This window comes from Gobius niger (genome assembly GCF_951799975.1).
Source record: "Gobius niger genome assembly, chromosome: 4".
Lineage (NCBI taxonomy): Eukaryota > Metazoa > Chordata > Actinopteri > Gobiiformes > Gobiidae > Gobius > Gobius niger.
In genome coordinates, this window is record NC_136855.1 from 25171622 (window position 1) to 25191825 (window position 20204).

General features: G+C 39.9%; 2 protein-coding genes across 2 annotated transcripts; one reads left to right on the forward strand and one right to left on the reverse strand.

Moving 5' to 3' along the window:
* Positions 1-965: 965 nt before the first annotated feature.
* Positions 966-8031, forward strand: pstpip1b (proline-serine-threonine phosphatase interacting protein 1b). The gene is made up of 15 exons (XM_079555745.1): positions 966-1049; positions 1429-1529; positions 4623-4697; positions 4941-4975; positions 5068-5174; positions 5964-6026; positions 6109-6201; positions 6319-6364; positions 6634-6713; positions 6922-7020; positions 7095-7191; positions 7287-7395; positions 7489-7583; positions 7689-7813; positions 7883-8031. Exons 1-15 carry the CDS (start codon positions 1017-1019, stop codon positions 8012-8014), a joined length of 1290 nt encoding a protein of 429 aa, XP_079411871.1. The 5' UTR covers positions 966-1016; the 3' UTR covers positions 8015-8031.
* Positions 8032-8098: 67 nt separating this feature from the next.
* On the reverse strand, positions 8099-11011 carry tspan3b (tetraspanin 3b). The gene is made up of 7 exons (XM_079555544.1): positions 10840-11011; positions 10079-10270; positions 9916-9990; positions 9742-9843; positions 9471-9623; positions 9313-9396; positions 8099-9240 (listed from the first exon to the last, which is right to left on the reverse strand). The coding sequence occupies exons 1-7, from the start codon at positions 10900-10902 to the stop codon at positions 9148-9150; spliced, it is 762 nt and encodes a 253-aa protein (XP_079411670.1). The 5' UTR covers positions 10903-11011; the 3' UTR covers positions 8099-9147.
* Positions 11012-20204: the final 9193 nt, after the last annotated feature.

Below are 20204 nucleotides of genomic sequence, written 5' to 3' on the forward strand. Positions count from 1 at the left end.
GTTGGAGCCGTTGGCCACAACCATGCAATCCGTATGTTTGTGCGTGTTTTACATGTGCCTATCCCAATTAAAAAAGGGACCACTATTGTAAAAAATAAATAAAAAAAATAAAAAAAAAAGGGGGGGAGGGATTTTTGCGTTTACAATAGTATCAAGCATGTATCGAACATCTTTTTTAATATACCGGTAGTTTACTCTGACCATAAATGTTTGCTGTTTTCAATAAAACATTTGTATTGAATACAATATCAATAATTTCCTTATTTTGTGGGGTTGCAACTAAATAAGGTTGACCACTGCTAGCCTTTGCATCTTATTTTATCAAGAATTATTTAAAGCTTTTTACACTTTGTATTTATGCATTGATGGATTTACATAAAATAAATGTATTGAGTGGGACATGAGAGACCTTTTGCCAGTGCTGGGCATTCTGTTATGGACTATCCTGAAGATTTGTATGTTTAATATAATTAATATAATTACTTAAAGAATATTTTTGAGAGCTTCATAAACAAGCCCAGTGTTGGACCTTCAAAGATTGGATGCCAATACAAAAAATATGCAAAAGGGGGCCTTGTCAAAAAACCTTTTGTAGTTGGAAATCCCAGAAAAGTTCTCCAGATGCATCCCAACACTTATGAACTTCTTGGCTTCTATGTCATGGCACTGAGAATGTTGATATTGTTAAATAAGAAATATTTTGACATATATTTGGGCATGAGAACAAAAGTACATTCAAAGTATATTCATTGTTGCCTTTAGCCCACTTTACCCTGTCACACTTCTGCAGCGATGTGTGTAACCTTTGCTCACTGTTGAGAAGTATCAGTGATATATTTGTATGTGTAGCCTTTGCACTGTATTGAGAAGTGTCAAAAAAATGCTCTAAGTGATAGTGAAACCTCTATGGGCTGAGCTACTGTGGTCAGTGACATCATGGGACAGAGCTCTTCCTCATTTAGATAGATCTTAGAACGGAGACATATACTTTTTGAAACCGGTTACAAACCAATGAGATGGCACCACTGATGTTTAAAGATGCTTTCTGGGTAAGAACATTCTATTTATTTTTTGCTAGACATAGAAATAGTTACTTCCTGAACATTGACACTGTTGTAACAGTAACAGTTATAATTGCGAAGAATATTTGTTCATTCTCGTTGAATTTGCCTTCATGTTGGTCTCCATTACTGTGATACTAAGCTGTTATTAGTAGCTAGGCAATCATATTAAATTAAGCTATTATTTGTTGGTTTTTTAAAAAATATTTTGCACTTTTATGGTATTGTATGTTACTGTTTATCTTTCTCATGACAATTTTGCTCAACGCAACTTCTGCATTTTATGACCTCAGCTTAGTCAAGGACATTTTGCAACGGCTTTTTGAGCAGAGATAAATGATTTCGAGCTCATGCTTTCTTTTCGCAGGGAACTGATCTGACTGACCATAGCGGTTATGAAGTTATTATCCACAGGCTGAAGGATGGGAAGCAAATGTGCAAAGATGTAGAGGAGCTTTTCAAAATGAGGTATGCAAAGACAGCAGCTTTTTAAAACAGACAACACTTCAGTCCAATGGACCTCAGGAAACATGTTTGCTCTCCAATTGTTTCACTATGAAAAAATCACATTATACTTAAAGAAAAACAAATAGATGTTTTTATTTATGTTTATGTTCAGAGCAGTACATGCTAATGAATATACATGAGGCATGCAAAACTAACATCACCTGCACCCATTGGCTGATTTACATCCGTTGTCCTGCACTCGCACACACACACACACACACACACACACACACACACGCACACACACGCACGCGCACACACACACGCACGCACACACACACACACATACGCACACACAAACACACACACACACACACACGCACACACACACGTGCAAATAACACACAGGAAGGCTCCACATAGTCCGGCTATCAAACCAGGGACTTTCTTGCTATGAGGCTGAGTTAAGATAACACTTGTATTGCGCTTTACAAGCCTGTGTTACCAAGTTTCTCAAAGCACTACACTGTAGTCATTATTCATTCACTCCATACTCAGTGCTGGTAAGCTATTGTTGTAGCCACAGCTGCCATAGGGGTCATTCCGTGTGGTTTCACCCAAAGCTTTTTTTTTTTTTTGAGTTCCTTCACATGTGTAATGAACACATGCAAAGTGATTTTCAGTAACTCCCAATCGTTTTTTTTAGACAATTTACAAAACAGGGAGTTGCAACCACCTTTTCTGCTCCTGGGTGCTTTTTGCGTTTCTGAGCACTTTTAAAGTAGCTCAGCAATGGAAACGTGTAAGGCTACAATTATGTGCCGTGTCTACTGAACATAGTTCCAGCACAATCATCAAAAATGTTCTAGATTGTACAGTTAAGGATTTATAGGCTGCTAAAAATGGCAATTTTTGAATTTCAGATTTTTTTTCCCCCAAAATGTCATGGGCTCTAGAAAAGAAGTGTATTGAGTGATCATTTTAATATTCTAGGTTTAGGTCATTATGACCTTGCTACAGTAGAAGCAGGATGTCGATCGGATAGAGGGTCTTTAAGTTATAGCTTCACAAAGATGGGTCCTACTCTGAAAAGCTCAAAAATGGGCATCTAGTCTATGCAGCCACGTAGTATAATAGAAGGCTTATCAGTCAGTCTATAGCCAGAAATTGTTTATCTATCTCAAATTGCTTCATGGTTAAAAAATATTTTGAATGCTACTCATTTTTTTTTGCAAAAAACAAATGCATTTCTAACCATCTATTCATTGTTAAAATAAAAAAGACAAGGTTTATAATGAGAGAAATGCATATTTATGTACACAGACCAATATGAACATAACATTTTAGTTTTACATGTTTGTAGATAATGCATTGGTTTTATAGAGCTCTTTTCTGGACACTCAAAGACGCTTTACATTGCACTATTCGTTCACTCCATACTCGGTGGTGGTAAGCTACTATTGTAGCCACAGCTGCCCTGGAGTAGACTGACGGAAGCGAGGCAACCAGTCTGCACCATCGGCCCCTCCGACCACCACCAACCACTCACTCACTCACTACATTCGCTAGGCTTCCTGGTGTTAACAAACGGTCTCCCATCCAAGTACCGACCAGGCCCTTCCCTGCTTAGCTTCCAAGGTCTGACAGGATTGGGCAGAGCAAAGGCGGTATGACCGATACATTTCTTTACCTCAAAAACGCTGCAGATTCGTCTTTCCGTTTGAATTCTCACTAGTTTCCTTATACTATCTAAAAGGAATATTCAATGCATACATATTTCTTAGGATTACACATGTTTGAACATTTCTGTTATTTTTTTAAACTCCTGCTTTTGCAGCCTGTACTGTCAAAAAATCTGAGAGGGTCACCTCTGTGAATTTGGCTGATTTGGCTATGGTAGACTGACTGAAGCGAGGCAACCAGTCTGTGCCACCGACCACTCACTCACTCACTATCAACCATACTTCATTGATCCCCATAGATACATTTGTGAGGGTGCTCACCGCTCCACCACTAGTTCTTTGGAGTCTTTTGTAGGGCTACAACCAGGGTGACCTACCACCTCAAATAGTAATGAAAGTGACGAGTCACGTGAGGCGGTGGGACATGGAGGGACAGACATGAGAAATGAAAACTTAGATTACATGAAGGTCGGCGATGAAGCATTCCTTTGCACTTTTGACACAAAATCACACGTACAGATAGATACATTTTATAGAATTTTTCAATGCCTTTAATGCAACAAAATCTATGCATTTATCATTTCTAAAAATGTGGAAATATTAGATTAAGCTGAGGAACACAGATAACACAAATACTGAAAGTTTCATCAAACATGCAGCTGATGTGCTTTGGATCATACTTTTTTTATGAATTCATGGCATAAAAGATAATTCAAGCATTACTTGAAACAACTATAATGCTTTTTGGTGACATTTAAGGCCTTCATTTTGGTAGAGTTCCTTTAAGGACTCGAAAAACTGGAGAAACACGTCACTCTCTAAATCTAACTTTACTGAAAAAGTGGAATTATCTAAAATTATCTAAATGGATGGATGGGCAAACAAAAAGAGGGATAGATAGATAGATAGATAGATAGATAGATAGATAGATAGATAGATAGATAGATAGATAGATAGATAGATAGATAGATAGATAGATAGATAGATAGATAGATAGATAGATAGATAGATAGATAGATAGATAGATAGATAGATTGATAGATTGATAGATTGATAGATAGATTGATTTGACAGTTTGATGAGTTAAGCTCCTCATTGACCTTATTAAAGCCAGCCGCAATGTGTTGTTATGGTACGCGGCCTCGTACTGTCCATCCAGGGGCTGTTCTACAATCTTTAAGCAGATTTGAATCAAGTGTCTCTGTCCAGATTTCGCCGTGAGAGAGAGACAGATGACTAATATCTCTGGCCCATGCACATGTGGACCCAATCTCTCTCTCTCTCTCTAAAAAAAACAGTCTTGATCTTGTTTAGAGAATTCTTTGAAAAATCATACCGCTCAAGTAAAATTGGTCCCTGCCCATGAATAAAATTTTGACATCATCAAATTTTAAATTGCTTTCTTTTTACTAAATGATGTTTGCCTCTTCAGAGCTTTGGCAGAGGAGAAATATGGCAAAGAGTTGGTGACCATTTCAAGAAAAGCTGGAGGCCTCACAGAGACTGGGTACTGTAGATAAACTTTAACACTTTTACAGATATAAGAACACACTTATGTGACTCAGTTCCGAATGAGACAGAAAAGGAGAACTGTTGAAATGCATGTTGCACACTGACTATTTCTCTGCAATAATTCCCTTTATGGAGCAAATTTCCTGTTCTGTAGAGCCCCGTGTTATAAATAGAATGACACATTTGTTTTTAAAAGAAACTACACTCTAAACTTTGTACTTAAAAAATTTACTTTTAGAACGCTCAGATCATCAATGGAGCAACTTAAAGCACGTATGTCTTTTAAAACACAATATTTAATCAACAATAAATAAATGCGTATTTTTGGGAACTCAAAGTGTCAAATAAATGTTTTTTTGTCACAGAAATTGAGAACATTGGGAACTTTCACATCCACTTGTCTGAACTTCTGAAAGAGGAGGTGAAAAAGCTTGAGACATTCAGAGAACGGCAAAAAGAGCAGAGGAATAAGGTACTAGCCTCACATACACTGTATATACTTTTTAAAAGGCAACTTTTTATGCAAAGAGAAGTACAACAGAACATTTGTGCTTATTTGACCCTGTGGCCCCCTCCTGGAACCGCCACCTTAACGTGGTGGAGGGGTTTGAGCGCCTGAATGATCCTGGGAGCTCTGTTGTCGGGGGTCCTAGGTGACGGGTCAGACAAAGAGCGGTTCAGAAGCCCCTTATGAGAGACCAACAGGCCCGGTCAGAACCATGAGGTCGTCCTTCTGTGGACCCACCACCTACAGGAGGAGCCATAGGGGGCTGGTGCAATGTGATTTGGGCAGCTCCAACAGCTGCACCCACAACCCGGCAACGGACAAGTGGAAGAAAATGGATGGATGGATGGATGGATGGATGGATGGATGGATGGATGGATGGATGGATGGATGGATGGATGGATGGATGGATGGATGGATGACCCTGTGGCTGTATGAGTGGTCAACATGGCACCTTTACTTTCGATCACGGCGGTCTCTACAACGCTCTAGGATTAATTGTTTTGTAGGTTTTTTGGTGAGAGGCTCCGTCAGCAGTGAGAACCTTCCAAGTGATCGTGGAGTGTTGTAGAAGCCACTGTGACGGAAAGTAAAGCACCAGGCTGACCACTGATACAGCCACTGGGTCACTCACTACAAGGTCCAATACGCACAAATATCTACTTTATCTCCTGCATCAAAAGTTGCACCTTTACGGTACACAAATAGATTTTGAAAGTGACAATGGCAAAGTTGAAACTCTATTGCTTATCCCAGTTTGAAAGCATCATGGAGAAAGTTCATAAGCAAAAGGTCTCTCTGTTCAGGAAGACAATCGAGGTAATCACATTTTTTCTTGTAAAACACATTGTTGGATTACCGTGAGTATGTGAAGTCAAATATTCCTCACCCTTCTCCCCAGTCCAAGAAGTCGTATGAGCAGAGGTGCAAAGAAGCGGACGATGCAGAACAAAATGCTGACAGAACCGCAGTTACAGGCAAAAATACAGAGAAGGTACGCGAGCCGCCACTTACAATCACAATCTCAATTTAAGTTCAGCAATTCAGGGTAAGAGCTATGCTGCACATCTCTGTATACTTGTGTCATGAAATGTGTTTTTTACTTTTACAGATTCGCCACAAAGCAAGGCACTTAAGACAAACAGCCAATGAAGCGGGTATGACATAGTACTAGTAATAGTTCTTCTCAAACACATCCATTTCATAATGCATTGAAGTTAGGTTATTTTTATGGCACACAGTTTACAACCAGTTTAGCCATAATTGTGTATATTTTTGGCATTATTTGTATTCCTTTTAGCACGTATTTAAATGAGATGGTACTTGGTGTGAAACGTTTGAGAACCAGATAGCATACCACATCTTCAAAAATACTTTAAGTAGATTGCGTAGCCTTCTTATCTGTCCATTTTGTCTGTCTTTTTAGAGAAGCTGTACTTAAATAACACTGTGCACTTAGAGTCCGTTTGTCAGGACTGGGAGGAAACTCATAGAAGCACTTGTGAGGTATAGTATTCATACTCCTGTGTCTACATTAGACTTCTGATAAACTGAAAAGCACCTGGACATACTGCATTATCACTTAACCACATAGGCCTGCCACATGCCCGCTCATACTGCATTTACCCTGAGCTTAGAGGAAGTTCCTTTTTCTCTACTAAACACGAACCTATTCTTAACCACAGGCCTAATGCTGCACATGCCATTGTTTCAGGTTTTTCAGCAGCTGGAGGGAGACCGCATCAGCACCCTCAGATGTGCTCTATGGGACCACTGCAATCACTTCTCCGCGCAGTGTGTCCAAGACGATTGTGTACGTGAATCTTTATGGATACATTATATTGCATATGTTTGGCATTGAAATGTGAAGTGTAATTCTCACACCAGCTGTATGAGGAGGTCAGAAAGCGCCTGGAGGACTGTGACATCACTAAAGATTTAAACACCTTTATTGAAGTGAAAAGTACGGGTTGGGCGCCCCCTGGTGAGCTTCCTTTGAACTACCAATATGCAGTTACGTCGTCTTTGGTTACGTCCCACGTAACGGTGCACGCGGACGATTTTCTCTTGCTCTCACAGGACCAGTGGTGTTTGAAAGCTATTACTCCACAGACACGGGCAGAGACAGAAATGGTAGTGCACGCTTTGCTGCAGAGGAAACGCCAAATTCACCTCCGTCAACAAGATGGTAAGATGGAGCATAAGCCTATATGTGCAGAATGTGTTTGTTATAACATAGGCAGTGTAAAAATACTTGAAGAAAGTATATTGTCTTTGTAAGCTTGTTTTTTAGGAGTTCCGCCCTTTTGGACCAATCCGAATCGGTTGAAGTGGAAAATAGAAACTCGCGGTTAACACTGACGTCAAATGACGAAGGTAAGCGCTGCATTAAAGGTGGAAACATTTTTTTTCCCCAAGCTAAAACAGTAGTAACTATTTAAACATTTAAATGTATGTTTGCATGTGTATTGTATTTTTAAGATGACATTTTAGAAAGTGGTGGCTATGCACCTCTACCAGTATCTGAAAACAACCGATCCCCATCACGCGTATCTGCTGAAACAAGTACAGATACATGTATTGTCTTATATGACTACACTGCACAGGTACAAATATTTAATATTGCTGTCGTTTTAAAGAACTGGTATTACATATTTTGTTATGTTCATTATTAGGAAGCAGACGAGTTGTGCATTAGCAGGGGAGAAGTGGTCCAAGTGCTGGAGCGAGGGGATGATGGCTGGTGGACGGTGGATAAGGAGGGGCAGCGAGGACTGGTACCAGGGAACTATCTAGACAACATCTAAACATTTGATTTGACAGTGGATAAAACGATGTATTTTAACATGTCTACATAATGTTGTGTTTAGTAAGGGTATCTGGGCCACAGAGCGGCATACTACTACATTTGCATAGACTAAACAGGGACATTACTTCTCCCAAACCCCAGCGACAAGCACAATCTACTGGATTTTATCATGACTTTATTTCTCCTCCAGTCTGTACACAACATGATCATACTGTAACATTAGCTTAAGAACTATACTGTATAACTTAACAGCAAATATTAAAACAGTACACATCACTAAGAGGTATAAAGTAAAGCATTGGTGTGCTCTAAACAAGCAAAAAAAAAAAATTAAAAAGTAAAACTCTACATGTAGGTCTAAAGAAAACATTAACAATACATTATTACAAGAAACATGGGGAAATATAGGGTAGGCTCCTTGATTTGTAGAGGATCGAATCTGATAAAAACTAACCATGATCAAAGTTTCAAATTTGCTACCCTTAAAAAAATATAGTAACACTTTCTGGCTTTAGTATTTCAAATTACATAATACTTTTAATCGTACAGTATTTCATTGTTTATTTATTTTATTATATTTGACCTGTATTTATCCAGGAGAGTCCCACTTAGATTAGAATCTTCTTTTTCAGGGTCCTAGCCCCCTCACGTGACGCTATTCCTGTTTTAAGTGTGTTCCATTTGTTCTCATTGAGTTTTGCAAAGTAAGACAAATATAAATCAAGTTGTTGTTTGTTACATGATGTAGAAGTTGACATCTCTTGATGTCTAAATAGTGCAAACTGCCACTCGTGAAACAACCATCCACATAACATCCAAATCCATTTCACATTTAAGCTGTAAACTCCTATTTTATAAGAGTAAGCCAAATTTTAAGAAAATAAATTAAACAAATGAATGAAAAATGACAGTATAAGCCATTTACAGCTTTGGCTCTGGTAATAAAAGTAAGACGTTGAATATAAGTAAACTTTGATAAATAACAGTTCTCCATTCATTATGAAAACTCATCCTCAGTGTTAGCTACTTTGTTGTGGAATGTGCAAGGTGAACATGAGTTTGTGTAACTACAGTTGATCTACTGTGGACATGTCTAATTGTTTCTATTCTTGTATTGTGGCTGGTTGGATCTTACGCATAGCTGTTGGTTGTGACCAGTAGTTCATAGGCAGGGTCATGACTTCTTCTGCACAATACAACACAGGCACACAACATGCCCAGCATCTGCAGACAAATACAGACATCACATAACACGTCAAATGACAAAGAGCACATTTTTGAATTTTGTATTATTACCTGTATAGATGCAAAGGTTAGTGCCGCCCATATGACATACATCATAATCTCCTTCAACTTCTTCACAACCAGGGCTTCACAACCCTAGAATTGAGATGCAAAAATCTGAATGTAAATAAATATCATTGTGTTAATCATAGTGCTTGAAGTTGGTGTACCTCTTGGTAGAGATCTCCAGGACGGGTCAGAGTACCAGTACAGTTACTGATGTTGGGTTGACAACAGCTTACAGGAACACTGTTATTCTTGGACTCTTTATACCAGTGCGTGTTCCTCCAGTCTGAGTAGTTATGAATGCCACAGCAGCGAAGCTAAAAAGCATAAGCAAAGAATATAAGAAATACAGTATATACAACACATACTGGCCACTGATTTCACATACATTTACATGTGTATGTGTGTATGCAGACTTCAGGGGAACTGGTTTACCTGTTTCTGTACATAATCAATGGCGCGACTGGGAGCATCTGTATTTGTTCCATTGTACTCATTATAAACCTTTTGGATGGAGTGATTCACTTGATCTTCAACCTGAAAAGTACGGAATTGAGTTACTTTGAAAAAGTGTCCAGCTGATTATGTTTGTGTATTGTTTTTATATACCTTAGCTCTGTAAATATAGCCAAGCACCACCACTACACACTCTGTGACAAACACCAGCAGTAGAATAGCAGCAAACTGTATCAAAAACAAAACAGTTGGCAAAGTCTTCATGAATGATCATTGATCACCTTAGACAGTAAAATACAACGATAACAATACTTACAGTCGCCAGACCACAAGAACTCTCACGAATAGTGGCACAGCAGCCAATCAGGCCAATGAGAAACAGAAGTGTTCCCACAGCAATAATTATGATAGCAGGAATCAGAGTGTAGACATCCTCAAAAAAGTGGTCATAATCATCATATGTGATGAACACATAGGCTCCAATGTAGCATAATATCCCAGCAGCTGCCTACAGAGAGCAAGAAAACAAACAGAAATAGGATTGAAGTCAGATGGCTATTCTTAGAAATAAACTGGTAGGTTGTGATCACTGTCATGCCATGTGTGACAGCGCCCCAAAATATGCCACAAGAATAGAATATGCGGTCAGGTCTGGCTGTACACAGTGGTTTGGTCTCGGGGTGCACGAAATTTGATGACATATGGGCCAATAATTTCAGATATTTGTATTAGAGTTAAGTCGGTTATTAGTTTCGCCCTACATGAGGACAAGGCGGCTGATGTTGCAAGAAAAAGGCGTCACTTCAACGCTAAACGTCGTCACACTGACCGTGAGGATGCAGCACTCGAGCCTACATCATTTTGCGATTAGATTCATGATGTTTGCTTTAGGAATCCTGGTCTGAGAGATATTACGTTAATGTAATATGTAACCTGATGCTAAATAGTTTTGACTACAGGATCCTCCATCTGCAACAGCAGCACACATCTCTGGCGCAGTTTGCTAGCTCGCTAATGTGTTATCATCCACCGCATCCGTCGCACCGAGATGCACAAAGCTCAACGCCGGTCACTTACCCAGAAAATGAGGTTTAGGAAAACCAGCACGGTTTTGGAGGATGTAATTCCACACTGCCCCATCCTTATTCGACTAATATTTTACAAACACAACTATGCAGCAGATGCACCTGCACCTTTGCAGCTACAATAATAAAATGGCTCCAATGGCTCTGCTCCAGTGTTCAGCGTTTCTCCAGGTTCGACCAATCACCATGAAGTCCCAAGGTCACGTGGTCAGATGACATCACCATTCAAAACAAAAGGCTCGGTCGGGCTTTTAACTTTACTTGGCTTATCAAAACTGATACCGCCGCCGTTATGCACTTGTTTTGCATGTTTTACTCGTAAAACTAACAAGATACAATCTCTGTGCCTGGTCTTTCAATACTCAACAAAATGAAAGATGTCGCTTTTAAACTTACTGCATTGAATTTATCCCACTAATCAATTATGTTCAAAAATCACTTTTGGAAAGACTGCTTACAATTTATAAGATATAGGCCTAATATTGACCGTAACTTTTGGTGTTCATAGAAAAAAAGAATTTAAATAGCCTATCATATTTTGTAAATGTTATATTCACATAGCCTATATTCACAATTGTAAATTATCATCTCTGTTTTTCCCTGTTGTTCTCAATGAAATTGAGCTGTAGGCCTACAATTCGCACATACGTTGTACTTCCCCCTAAGCAAGCTCATCTTATACAAGATATCCCATAAATAAAAACTTGACTTACCAAAAAACAACAACAACAACAAAACCTCAATATATAAAACAAAAATGAACAATTAAATACAAATGTTAGAAATATAAAACAGTAGGCTATACTTTCAGAGACAGTTGCAGTTTGAATCATGACATTGAGAGGAGAGACAATGAAAGGGTCGAAATTTCGTCTATGTAAAAATTGGATGCATTTATCTCGTGTAATTCTTCCTCGTCGACACTTGGTGGCGGTATTTATTTGCTTATTTGAACAGCACATTCAATATTCGATTAACCCTCTTGGCGACCTGTTGGACCATCAGAGTTCAATAAAATAGATAGGCATAAAACAAAACACACCCACAAATGTATGGCTATTTTCCTCCATACAGACAAGCAACATGAAGGTTTTGTCACTTGTAGATTTACAGTGGGAAGAGCTGACATGTTTCACTTAGGAGTGCGATTGTGAGCCCAATTTAGAATTAGTAGCTACTCTACAGGCATCATGGAAGATGTCCTCAAAAATTATGTCGCCTATTTGAATAGGCCTAGGGCCTAAATGTAGGCAGACTGAATAAATCCACACTTACGACAATATTATTCATTTAGAAGTATAAGCAAGTCCAACAATTCACCAACAAAAACAGTGCCATGTAAATCCTGTGAGGGCAGAATGAATGGCTTCATGAGACGCCTAAGGTAATGTGGCTCAATATAGGCTAATGGTTTGCCCCTAGTCTTTCTCATTGTTTTGCCAAATCTGGTTCATTTGTCTGTGTCAGCTTTGTGTACAACCGATGTAAAATGTACTAATTTAAACACATGCTGGGGCTATGCCCTCTGTGACAACATTGGCTACATCAACAGCTTTAATTGAGATCATTTTTCAAACAGGGATACAAAAACTATAAAGATTCTTAAGACATATACTGCTGATAAACTGTTGCATATAACCCTGATCATTACTAATTCATCTTGGTTAGTTAATGGCATAAAACATGTGGAAACCCTTAAACACCAATGAACAATAAATCACAAAAATATTTTTGATCTAACACATCCAAGATAGTCTGTTTACAAGTGCCTTTGTACTGTAAGAATTGCACTGATCAGCAAGGAACATCAATTTGAGTTTATAATAAACTATTGTCTCAACTTTGAGCACCTGCATTTGTGCATATATATCACAATAGAGTCTTGATCATGTGACATTTTCATAATGCATTGTTGCATCAAATCTGAACACATGGCTTTTAATAGCTTCAAATTATGATTCCAATTACCATGTCCACATTTATGACCAAATGATAGTTTAGGCTACTGTGCGATTTCCCCCCATATTCAAATAGATTTCAACAGAATGTAATCTGATCTTTTGTCTTGGACAGTGGTTCCAAAGAGGGGGTCATCTACGGGCCCCAAGTGATTTAAGTTGTATGTATTGATGTGTATTTAATAATCATTAGTAGAGGTTATACTTGTGATGCCATAACATAGGCTATAGCAACATCCTGGCAGTTAGCATTCCATGACAGCAAAAGGCAGCAAATTGAGTGGCAAATCAGCAATGTTATTCATTGATTTTCGCTCAATTTCCATGTTGAAGGTTTTACTTCTATTTAGATTTGAAATGTGCATACCCTCTATTGAAAACATTTGTGAATTGGAGTCAAATAACTAAGTAAATTATGTAGATATTAGATCAAATTTGAAATGCTTCTTTGCTTGATAATGCCTATTAACTTGATTTTATGGTAGGGGTCCCAGACTATTTGGATTTTGGAGGTCCTGACATGAAAAGTTTGGGAGACCCTATTCGAAGGCTATTTCAAACAATCAACATGAGGGATGTATTTGCTTTGCTTTGCTTTGAAGCCCTGAATAGTGGGTAATAATTATATGCCTAATCATTCTAAGTCAATTCAATACTGAGCAGGAACAAAAAAGCTCGACGTATGTATTTTACAATAGCCCTACATTCAGATAAGCATGAGGCTATGCAGACTTCTCAGACTGCTGTTGTAGCAATTTATTTCACCAATACTCCAAAATCTAAATGTAACTGCCACACTTTCATTTCACTTTGTTTTTTATGTATTTTTATGTTATTATGGTTGAGTGCCACCAGAGGGCGCTGCGGCGCTAAAGTCAGTTTTCGTCTGCAGAGTAGAGGTTAATTATCGTAGAAGAAGCGATCTCTCAAGAGAAAAAGAAGCGATCTCTCAAGAGAAAAAGAAGCATGAGGTTTAAGAAAAACAAAAGATAAACGTTTAACAAGAAACGACCGAAATAAGAAGTAAGAAGAAACCTGAAGCTAATTCCTCTAGCTCTCGGTACTCAGCCAACGAGGTATTTTGTCTGTTTTATTTTTGTCTTAAGTATTTTGATTTGCCAATTGTCTTTATTTTTCTTGAAGCTAATTATTGTCTTGTTTGTGTTTTATAGTTTTCACGGTGTGTTTATTAAAATGAAGAAAATAAATTCATCAGTAGAGAAAGCCACTTGTGTCTGTCGTACCTGGAGGAATTATAGTGAAAACTCGGACTGATCTGCGCGAGTGGAGAGCACATGACGAGGCGGCATGATCTAAGGTGCAGCGGTCTCGTCGGAGCGTGATCAGCACATGCACGGAGCGGAGCTGTGAAGGGACAGTGGAGCCAGGAGTGCGCAAGGACCAAAAGCACGCAGTCTGAGGAGCAATGCTTTAAGATAAGGCCATAAGAAGAAGGCGATCTTAAAGGTTGTCTAAGTGAACTGTGAAGAAAGCAACGTCCTAGCCCTCCCAGGTTTTCTGTTCATAAGGTGACGGCTACCTCAAGTTGATAAGTTTAAAAGGTACACAAGTTAAGAACCAGTATCTATTTTATTTTATTGGGACATTGTTTACAGAAAAGTTAAAGGGCATTTTTATATTTTGAGAATTTTGATCTAAGAGCTAAGCTACATTTATACAAAGTTACATTCTATTTTATTTTGCCTTTGATTTCAAGAATATATTTCAAGTGTACATTTTCAAGTACCTTCTGTGTAAAAGAGACTAAGTTTACATAAGACGTTTTAACAACCACTTGAGTGACAGAACGTTACCATGACAGAGCCAAGTGACCTCCCAGTTGAAACTGAGGTCAGTGCAGAACTCCGAGCGCTGTTTCAAGAACAAGTTACTGATTCTAGCAAGCAACAAGAGCTAGCAGAACCAAGGAGAAGTGAGAGAGTGAAAACACTCACAGAGAAAGGAAAAGAAATGCAAGATGAAAGAATTAAGGGACTCCAACAAAGATTCAACTACAATTATGAAAAGTGGAGAACACGTGCTAAATCATCTAAGAAACCCCTCTCTCAATCTGACCCATTAAGTGAAGACTTACTTAAAGATATTATTGGTGATGTTACAGGTTTGTGTGCAGATGTCACGAAAGTCTATGGTGAGTTACGCAAGCTCACCCCACCAGATCATGAGACCCGTCGCAAAGTAGATAAATGTGTGGAGATCTCAAACTTCATTGTGGATCGAGCAACTAATCGATTGGATGGGAAAGAGGAAGAGGAACAAGATTGGCCAGATGCAGGCTCCCTCTTCAAGACCACAAGCAGTAAGTCAAGCTCCTTTAACACAACTAAGAACACATCTGAGCATTCAAGTAGATCCTCTGTAAAGCATCAAGAAGCTGCAGCAGAAGCAGCTGCAAGTCAAGCTGTTCTCACCGTGTTACAAGAACAAGAGAAAGAACAGCAAGAAATTGCTATGCTTGAAGCTGAAGTCAGGAAAAAGGTTGCAGAGCGAGAAGCATTAGTCAAGCAAATGCGCTTAGAAAGAGAGGCAGAGGAAATCAAATTGAGAATGCTAAGAGAAGCTGATGAAGCAAAGTTAAAGGCTCAACAAGAAGAAGAGTATGCAGTACTGCAAAGAACTCTTGATGAGAAGAAAAGAAAGGTACAGCATCTGGATAAGGTTAAAGATCTCAAGGCAGCACAAGCAAGGATGCAAGTGTATGACCAAGCGAGTGTTACAGGGGAGCGCCAAGTTGATTTGACAAAGATCAATATAAAAGTTAAAGACGACAAACATGTACACTTCCCTTCTCTGCTTGAACAAGCTGAAACCCAAGTTGCAGCCACCCCTACAAGTGATGGTACATCAGATCTTGTGAAAGTGCTTGCAAGTGCACTAAGTGCAAGCCGCATCCCGGTTCCTGAACCTGCTGCGTTTAGTGGGGATCCTTTAGGATACAGTGACTGGAAGCTTTCATTTAAAACACTGATTGACCAAAAGAACATCCCGGAAAAGGAGAAAATATTCTACCTTCGGAGATATGTGAGTGGACAAGCTAAGAGTGCCCTTGATGGATACTTCCTACTTGGAACAGAATCTGCATACGTTTCTGCATGGAAGATTCTCGATGAAAGGTACGGAAACCCATTCACAATCGCTAAAGCTTACAGAGACAAACTACAAGCATGGCCCAAAATGACTTCTAAGGACAGTTTTGAGTTAAGAGACTTTGCAGATTTCTTGCGCAGTTGTGAAGCAGCAATGGTTCATCTCAAGTCATTAGAGATACTGAATGACTGCAATGAGAACAGAAAGATTCTTTCCAAGTTACCAGACTGGCTCGCAGCTAGCTGGAACCGCAAGGTAATTGAAATCGAAGAACAAACAAACCAGTTTCCCACTTTCAGCCAGTTTGTTGCATTTCTAACAAGAGAAGCCAAGATTGCTTGTAACCCTGTTACGTCGCTGCAGTCGCTGAAGCAAGGTGATCTTGACAAATCAGAAAGGCTGAAACCCACAAGACAGAGACAAATTGGAGCTAATACTCTGACAACTACTTCACAAGAAAGGCCGCAACTGACATGCATATTCTGCAAGAAGCCCAAGCATAGTCTACACAAATGCAGAAGTTTTTTGGACAAAGCAGTGTCAGACAGAATCAAGTTCATTCAGTCGGAAAAGCTCTGTTTCGGTTGTCTCAAACCAGGTCACCATTCGAAGAACTGTACAAGTCGCAATGTTTGTGAGAAGTGCAATAAAAAGCATCCTACCTGTCTTCACGAAGATAGAGTCAAAGATAAAGAAGAACAAAAACAACAACTACCAGATAAGCCAAACCCAAGTAACGAAAGACCAAGCCACAACGACCAAGCTCAAGAACAAGTTAATGCCACAGCTACAACAAACAGAGTTGTAAGTCAAGAAAGTAACACACAAACAGCCGCAATCATTCCTGTGTGGCTTTCGTCTCCTGCAAAACCCAAAGAAGTCCTCGTATATGCGTTACTGGACACGCAGAGTGACACCACCTTTGTTCTCTGTGAAGTTGCAGACTCGCTTGAGACGAAGCAAGAACCTGTCAAACTAGAACTGTCTACCATGTCTTCCCAGACAACAGTTGTTCAGTCTCACAGACTACAAGATCTTCAAGTTCGTGGCTTTAACTCAAGCAAGAAAATCACTCTACCTCCTACATATACTCGAGAGTTTATTCCTGCCAATAAAGCTCACATACCAACTAATGAGACAGCTAAAGCTTGGCCACATTTGGAACACCTTCAGTCAGAAATCACACCTTTGCAAGACTGTGAAGTAGGATTGTTGATCGGATACAACTGCTCACAAGCTCTCCTCCCAAGAGAGGTCGTGTCAGGCAAAGAAGAACAGCCGTATGCTCAACGCACAGATCTTGGTTGGAGCATTGTTGGACAAAGTAATCCCTGTCTAAACTATGGAGATGCAATTGGAATCAGTCATCGCATTATTGTCAAGAAAGTAATTCCAGAGATCGAGCCATCTGTGAAGCTTCAGAACAAGGTCCACTATGTAAATAGGACAAAAATAAGAGACGTCACTCCTTCAGACATCGTCAAGGCGCTCGAAGCAGACTTCTCTGAAAAGGCCATTGATGACAATCCGGTGTCTCAAGAAGACTTGAAGTTCCTTGCAAAACTTAAAGAGAACATCAAACAAAATGAAAGCGGCCACTATGAGATGCCATTACCATTTCGTGACGAAAGACCCAAGTTACCAAACAATAAAATATGTGCAATGCATCGCTTGAAGTGTCTGGAAAAGAGATTCAAGAAAGACAAAACATACTACAGCGATTACAAAAACTTTATGGATGACATCATCTCAAGAGGTGACGCAGAAAAGGTCCCTGACGAAGAATTAGACAACACTCCTGCGTGGTATATCCCACACCATGGGGTCTATCACCCGCACAAACCAGGAAAGATCAGAGTAGTATTTGATGCCTCTGCCAAGTACCAAGATACCTCTCTCAACGACCATCTCTTGACCGGTCCTGACCTGACGAATGCTTTGGTGGGCGTTCTTTGTCGTTTTCGCAAAAGTTCTGTCGCATTCATGTGTGATATAGAGCGAATGTTTCACCAATTCCACGTCACAAAGGAAGATCAGGATTACTTAAGGTTTCTTTGGTGGGAGAAGGGAGACTTGGAAGCAACACCATCAGTCTTTCGGATGAAAGTCCATCTATTTGGAGCAGCGTCGTCTCCAGGCTGCGCCAACTTTGGTCTGAAACACCTCGCAGCACAAGGACAAGGTACATTTCAAGAGAACGCCATATGCTTCATACAAAGAAACTTTTATGTCGATGACGGCTTGACAAGCGTTCATACGGAGAGTGAGGCTATTCAACTTATCAGAGACTCAAGAGAGCTATGTGCTACTGGAAAGTTAAGACTCCACAAGTTTGTGTCCAACAGTGAAAGTGTTATGTCCACTATTCCTGAAGAAGAGTGTGCTACAGTTAAAGACCTGGACATGTCTTTAAGTTTACCACGCATTGAAAGAGCTCTTGGAGTGGAATGGTGCGTAACATCAGACACTTTCAAGTTCAGAGTTCAAGTCAAGTCAAACCCACTGACAAGAAGAGGTGTACTTTCCACCGTAGCCTCTATTTACGACCCCCTTGGCTTTATCGCACCGTTTGTCCTCCTTGGCAAGCAGATTCTCCAGCAAATGTGCAGAGATAAGGTTGATTGGGATCAAGAGCTTCCAGAACATCTGAAGCCTCAGTGGGAATCATGGATCAAAGATCTACCAAGTTTAGCCAATGTGCAAATTTCAAGATGTTTCGTTCCTAAAGATTTCGGACAAGTCAAAAGCTACGAGCTTCATCACTTCGCAGACGCCAGTGTCAACGGATATGGCGCATGTACTTACCTGCGAGTCATTAACCATTCAGATCAAGTCCATTGCTGTTTAGTAATGGCCAAGTCAAGAGTCACACCCACTAGCGTCACGACTATCCCTAGACTCGAGCTCTCAGCAGCAGTTGTTGCAGTTAGAGTCGGTGATCTTCTCAGAACAGAGCTTGAAATCCCTGACATGCAAGAGTTCTTCTGGACAGACTCTACCGTCGTTCTCGGCTACATAAATAATGATGCCAGGAGGTTTCAAGTATTCGTAGCTAATCGCATACAAAGAATCAAGTCAAGCACAAGACCAGAGCAATGGGCATATGTCGCGTCAGAGCACAACCCTGCGGACTACACTTCTCGAGGCTTAACTGCAGAACAACTCAAGTCTTCAGATTGGTTTAAAGGACCAGCATTTCTCTGGGAAAGGAACCTGCCTGTTAGAGATGTCAAGGTGGGAGAGATCAAAGAAAATGATCCAGAGCTTCGAAAAGCTTTTGTGTGTACCTCCAAGGCAAAAGAAGAGCGAACTATTCTCGACAGATTTGAGAAGTTCTCAGAATGGACAAGATTGATAAGAGCACTTGCAATCTTGAGAAGGAAAGTCAAGGAACGCAAAGGTGAAATAACAAAGACCAAAGAAAGTACAAGTTTGGAAGAGAGAAAAGAAACTGAACTGTTTGTCATTAAACTAGTTCAGGAGAAAGCTTTCGCAGAAGAAATAAAGAATCTGAAATCAAAGAAAACTGTTTCTAAGACCAAAGATAGGAAACTGTACAAACTGAGTCCGTTTCTGGATGATGAAGGAATCCTTAGAGTTGGCGGACGTTTGAGTCAAGCTGTGCTACACCCACACGTAAAGCATCCAGCCATACTCCCCAAGGACAGTCATGTCTCAACTTTGTTAATCAGACATTTTCACTCGAAAGTTCAACACCAAGGTCGTGGAATGACTATGAATGAACTGCGAGCTAACGGTTGGTGGATCCTTGGAAGCAGCCGTGCAGTTTCATCATACATCTTCAAATGTGTCAAGTGTCGCAAGTACAGAAGGAAGACAGAAAATCAAAGTATGGGAGATTTACCAATAGATCGGACAGAACCTACTCCACCCTTTACTTATGTCGGAATGGATTGTTTCGGACCGATATACGTCAAAGACGGACGTAAAGAACTCAAGAGATATGGACTCATACTCACCTGTCTATGCTCACGAGCCATACATATCGAAGTTGTGGACGATCTAAGTACAGACGCATTCCTCAATGCTTTGCGAGCGTTTATTGCAATCAGAGGGAATGTTCGTCAACTAAGATGTGACAAGGGAACCAATTTCGTTGGTGCCCAGAGAGAATTTGCAAAACTCATGAAAGATTTGGACCAAGAGAAAGTGAAAGTACTTGGATGTGAATTTCTCATGAATCCCCCATCGGCAAGCCACATGGGCGGAGTGTGGGAAAGGCAAATAAGGACCATCCGTAGTGTTCTTTCAGCTATCCTTGACCATTCAG